The following is a 6,339-nucleotide window of genomic DNA, read 5'->3' on the forward strand; positions in this document are numbered from 1 at the left end:
AATGCATCAAGTACTCATTTACAGGCGTCTATGAAGGTAATTGTGATTCACTTCTGAGCCGTATTCCAGAAGGTGATATTATCCTAAACCTAATGAGGCAGAAGTAACTCAGTAAAATAAATGATGAAATATGCTGGAAAACATAAACCAACGAGAAATTCATTATAGGAAAGGCATGGGAAATTGTTAGAACAAGAGGACAAGAGGTAGATTGACATAAAGTGGTATAGTCTCCAAAGATTATTCATCGTCATCAATTTATTCTCTGGCTGGTATGCATGAAAATGTTGACAATAAAAGACAGAATTTGAAAATACATAAACATTCCTGATATCGATTATATCCTATGTTCGGGAGTTGAGAAAAGCATAAACCATTTATTTGGGGAATGCTCTTTTGTAATACAAATCTGGAGGATGTATGTTATATACATAAACATCATCAACTTTCCAAAAACACGGGAAGAAATTCAAGAGTGAATGAAGAATAAAGCAAAAGGAAGATTATTCTATGTAAGTATGCTGAAATGCTACTTTGGAACCGGAATCTAGAATATCAGGAAAGAAGTAGAACTGCTGAAGATATTTGGGGAGATATAACTTCAGATGGTGTTTTTTTATCTTGAAAAACACAATCATACAAATTATGTTGTGGTTGAAAATGAAGTGAAATGTCATCCTTTTTTTTAACAACTCAACTTCTTCTTTACTCTTTTTAATGGACTTACGCATCGATTTCAAACCATCTTCTCTTACATGAAGCTCAATGATCGCTTCTTCAAAGTCATTTTCTAAAGAATCTAAATGTTCTTCAAGATCCTTCCATGTAATATTAATAAGATTTATTGTGCTAATACAGATTCTCTTCAAACCCATGAATGAAGTCATGATTACCTATAAATAATAAGAAAATTTTGTTTCTTTATTAATAAAAGACGAACATGAAAGACGACATTGCCCTTCGCGAGACGATCTTGGCCCATCGCGAGTCGATCTTGCTCTTCGCGAGAAGGGAATTCCCATCACGATAAGGGACAGCCCTTTCGCGAGAAGGGACAATCTTCGCGAGAAGGGACGGCCCTTCGCGAGAATCACATGAATCTTCCCTAAAACGGAACCGAATCAGAGCACCATCTGCAAATATCATCATTTGCAAATATCATTATCGACAAAATGAACAACCAAGATGAACAATAAGAACAAACTCATCTATAAGATGAACATAATAGAAATAAGAACATAAATTGATCAAATCATATGATATTAGAACGGGTTTTCGTCGTCGATCTGTATGATGTGTTCATTTAGGTTTCGTCGTCGTCGCGAGAGAGAACGCGGAGTAAAGAGAAAAGGAAAATGACAAAATAAAAAATATGAGTATTTATATAAAGAATTAGGGTCTTTCGCGTGACGATTCTCCCTTTCGCGTTACGCGAATGGGGTATAACGCGAAGAAGGTATTTTGTCAAAAAAAAATTAAGTGGTCACCAACGTAATTTAATTTGATGCGTTGATTACCAGCGCATTTAAGAACCTTTTTTTGTCATTTCATCCAATTTTCCAATATAAAGTTTGTGAAATGATATACAAGTATACCTAATAATATTTTTAGTAATATCCATGCTTCTTATTAAAAAAATCATAATTATATGTTATTTGTAACTGTTATTCAAATAATTTAATTTTTTTTTAATTTATACCAAATAAAATTATTTAAATAAATCAAATATGAATAACTTTTATTAGATGATGAATGTGGGACAAAGTAATAAGACTTGAATATTATTTTCAAGAATGATGGTAAGTAATTAAAAAAAGAAGAAGATAATTTGTTAGCTCCACCAACTTTGTATTTGGAGAAATTTTGTTTTTTAAATAAATTGTTTTGTAAATCAATTAGAAATGCCGTTACAAATAAAGACCTAAATCCCGACTTTCTGCAAATTAAAAATGTCAGAAAAGATAATTCGAAAGAAATTGCTATGTTTGTGATCTAGTCAACAAGACAATAGTTTCATGATGACTAAATTGTGAATTCGGGATTGAGGGTGAGAATAATGTGAATTTTTCGTCTTTGCATCAGTTTTTTTTTTTGGAAAAACGACTTATTGTCATTTCATTAAAAATTTCAAAAAATGGGGGGAAAAAACCCACGAGTTTAAGAAATCATTCTAGACAGGCCTAGAATAATTTTAAGTCGTAACATTCTGAATAAAAGCTAAAAAGCTACGAACATAAATGAATTATCTGATTACAATGCTTTCAATTCTAGTGAGTTTAAAAAATGGTAAATTTTAATTCTTACAGATATTCCAGTTCTGCTTTGTGCTTGAAATTCTTGTTCACGATCCCGCGAGGGCACTGCAATCTAATACAATATCTTTTCATGACTCTTTATGAGTTATTGATTATGATCTGGATGTTTTTTTTATGACTTCTACAACTGCTTGTGTGGTCGAGTTAACATATTTTAGATATTTGTAAATTTACAGATTGAAATTTATTTTTTGTTTTTTTATGTTTTTTTGGCTAAACATAAATTTTATATATATGAAAGAGGATACACACAAAATAGTATGAACAGAAAATATACCTACACCAAAACAGAAAACACAAACAAGATAAAAACAAAACACGATAAAATGAGACATAATGAAAAATGACTTTTCTTTTTATATTAAATTTATATTATACAATTATATATAATTTTTTTTCCATATTATAATATATTAACCACTAATTATATCTTATTTTATATTATAATTTAAAAAATAAAATTGCATTGCTCAAATCGGTCTTGATGACATCAAATAAAGATTAATAGGAAGTGAAAGATATTATGGATTGAAACAAAATGTAACACAAGTGAAGAAATAAGACTATACATATTTTGAACAAATCACTTGGTCACACCACCTAAACTTAAAATATATACATAAATATGTTTATAATATCACTCTCTTATAAAAATTCTATATTTAATGTAATTTCTCATCCAACACAAAATAATGTTAAAAGAAAAATAAGGACGAATTAAGGTGAACAGCTCCAATTGGAAGCAAACCGACAGCAATGAGAGAAATTTTAATTTGACTTGTATTTTATGTTTTTCATAACAATATTGCTACAATTTTCATTAAAAATAAAAAAACCCAATTAAATAATAATAATAAAAAGTATACCCACCTTAGTCACGCTCAAGCTGACTCTTCATCCAAACCACCGGTCCAAAGTCAACATTTAATATTCAATCCATCCATCTATATTAACCTACAACTATATATCTACAATTCATAACATAAATCTTACTCCTCTCATTATCTTTCCCTTACCTAGTTATACACTATCTCTCCTTCCTTCCTTCATTGTGTTCTTCCAAATTGGTAATTTATAATAGTATCATGAGGAGTCCTTGTTGTGATAAACAAGACAACAACAAAGGAGCTTGGTCCATGCAAGAAGATCAAAAGCTCATAGACTACATTCAAAAACACGGCGAAGGTTCTTGGCGCTTAATACCTAAGACCGCAGGTAAATCATTAATACCCTCTTTCTCGTTTGTCTCGAAATAAGATGAGTTTAAAGCTATTAATTAATTAACTTTTAAATTGGTTTATGTAGGACTACTTCGTTGCGGTAAAAGTTGTAGACTTAGATGGATAAATTATCTAAGACCCGATCTTAAAAGAGGAAATTTTGGTGAAGATGAAGAAGACCTCATCATTAAGCTACACGCACTCTTAGGAAACAGGTACTATGATCAAATTTTGTTTTTGAATTGCAAAAATTATTTTATTTCAATGATTAATAGTGCACGAATGTTGCATAAAATGTGGTGAAACTTTTAAACAGTTGAATAAAGTTTAAAATAATGAAAACACATGGATTTTTGCTTAATAATTCATCCGGTTAATGAACTTATAGGTGGTCTTTAATTGCTGGACGATTGCCTGGAAGAACAGACAATGAAGTGAAAAACTATTGGAACACTCACATTAGAAGGAAACTTATAAAGATGGGCATTGATCCAAACAATCATCGAATGAACCAATTAGGTTCATTTCATCCTCACACCTCAAATACCAAGGAAACTAATTCAGCTACTTCCGAAGGCAATACGGCCCATCTAGCTAGCACTAGTACGAGTAATGTTGATCATGTCTCCGATGGGATAAGTTGTCTCGAGAATGAACAACTAAGCGGTTGTCGATCGTTGCTCCCTGATCTGAACCTTGATGTTGTTGATGAAGAAGAAATAAAAACAGTAAAGGTTGTCACAACATTAATGCCCAGTGAAGTTGAATCTAGTCCAACTCCAACCCTTCCACTTTTTAGTTAAACTAGTTATAATATGTAATAGCATTGGGTCAAAACATTTAATGAGTTATTTCAATATAACTTAGATTTTTGTTATGAATTATCATTGATTTTGATATGTATTATTTTAATTTTTTTTAAGAATATTGCTAAGTCAAAGCTAGATAAAGAGAATCATAGTCTCATTAGCGGTGTCAACTATATATTATGGAAAAAATCCAATTATTTGTGTTTTGCATCGCAAAATTACTGAACTCTATGTGAATCTATTTTTTTTCTTAACATAATCAACCGTATTTGTTTTACTTTTAGTTTTTTCTTTCTTAAATTCATGCCCACTTATTTGTTCCTATTTTCTTAGGAAATGTTCTTAAGTTAGAAACTTAAAATATTATGTAATGTTTTATCATAAGTTTAAAACATAATTTGTGTAAAAAACTAAACTTTTTACGTTGTTTTTTAATTAACTCATGACAAAAATAATAGTTTGATTTTTTATGATAAATACAATTTTCGCATATACCTTAATTGAATGGTAAAAAATCTTAGTCTCTTAAAAATCATATACAATTATTGAAATTCTTTTTATTTTGGAATGTTTTTGTAAAAGCATTAAACTTCCTTTATTATAAAAAAAAATTGAAACTATTACAGTTTAAATAAGTTAAACAAATTTGATAGAAACTTCAAATGGGAAAAAAAGATAAAAGAATAAAGATCTCAATATCAAATTAAGATTTGGGTATTTGTTTTTATAGGTGATAGATGTTTTAAAAACATTTAATGAAATTAATGATGCTGCTCATAATTAATCATGCATAGTAAAAATGTCGGCAGTGCAAATTGCACCTTAAAGAACCAATTATAAAAATGAACATGAACATGCACATGACCCCATCCATCCAAATTAAGAAATTTATTAGGTCAAATCATGAAATTTGATCTTATCTGGACAAACAGTTAGAGTCAACTACAAGTCAATTTCAATTTGCATTTATTTTTAAAAAAATAAAGAGAGAGAAAAAAATGGATGATGGGTGATTAATTTTGGTAAAAAAACTTAAAAGTGTATTGATGTATAAAAATAAAATATAAAATAATAATTTAAATTAGAAGGTATTTTAGTATTTTGATTAATGAATTGAGTGATTTGATTATTGAGAAGTGGTTGATTGAAAAAATGATTTGATAAAGATTAAAATAAAAACTTGGAAAGAATAAGGCCCCTTAGAAAGTTTATGTAATATGGACATGCCAAATTAAAAATAAAATGGCATGGTCCTTGAAGAAATCCTAAGAACTAGAGGAGAGACATATTAGATGACAAAGTTCAGAATCGGGAATGGAAATGGAATATTATTCTGGCACGATCCATGGTTAGAGAATAATCTCATAATTCTTTAGGAGGAATTCCAATCTATTAAAGTTAGAATCAGAAGAAAATGTCTCTTGTACTCAATTAGAGATATTGAAAAAGGAAAATACAGCTCTATTCTTAAGAGTATTTCAGAAGGAGTCAGAATTTTGAATATGATTAATAATATACAATTCAATTGAAACATTGATACAAAGAACTGGGATACTGTCATAAATGGAAAGTTTGTGGCAGAAAAAACATGGGAGATCATTAGAAAAAAGGAAGTAGTGGTAGATTAGCACAAAGTAGTCTAGTCTTCAAAGGTTATACCTCAAAACCAATTCATTCTTTGGCTGACATTTAGGAAAAGATTGGCGACAAGAGACATAATTAAGAAGTATATGAATATTTCAAATGTCAATTGCCCAATCTGCACAGAAAAAGAAGAAAGCATTGATCACTTGTTTGAGGAGTGCGCATTTGTATCCAAGTTGTGGATCAATTTTGCTCAGACATGAATATCACTAAATTTTCAGGTACATAGAACGAAATCATAGAGTTTGTAAAGAAAAAGGCTAAGGGAGATAGCTTTTACGGGAATGTTTTCAAATGTTTCTTTGGAGCCCTAGTCTACAATACGTGGAGAGAAAGAAATACAAGAATTTA

At 29.8% G+C, this 6,339-nt stretch overlaps 1 protein-coding gene across 1 annotated transcript; it reads left to right on the forward strand.

The window, feature by feature from the left end:
- Window positions 1-3,316: 3,316 nt before the first annotated feature.
- On the forward strand, window positions 3,317-4,434 carry LOC124911928 (transcription factor MYB8-like). Its single transcript, XM_047452466.1, has 3 exons — window positions 3,317-3,530; window positions 3,621-3,750; window positions 3,924-4,434. The coding sequence occupies exons 1-3, from the start codon at window positions 3,401-3,403 to the stop codon at window positions 4,336-4,338; spliced, it is 675 nt and encodes a 224-aa protein (XP_047308422.1). The 5' UTR covers window positions 3,317-3,400; the 3' UTR covers window positions 4,339-4,434.
- Window positions 4,435-6,339: the final 1,905 nt, after the last annotated feature.

The sequence above is a fragment of the Impatiens glandulifera genome, chromosome 8, assembly GCF_907164915.1.
Source record: "Impatiens glandulifera chromosome 8, dImpGla2.1, whole genome shotgun sequence".
NCBI classification, from domain to species: Eukaryota; Viridiplantae; Streptophyta; class Magnoliopsida; order Ericales; family Balsaminaceae; genus Impatiens; species Impatiens glandulifera.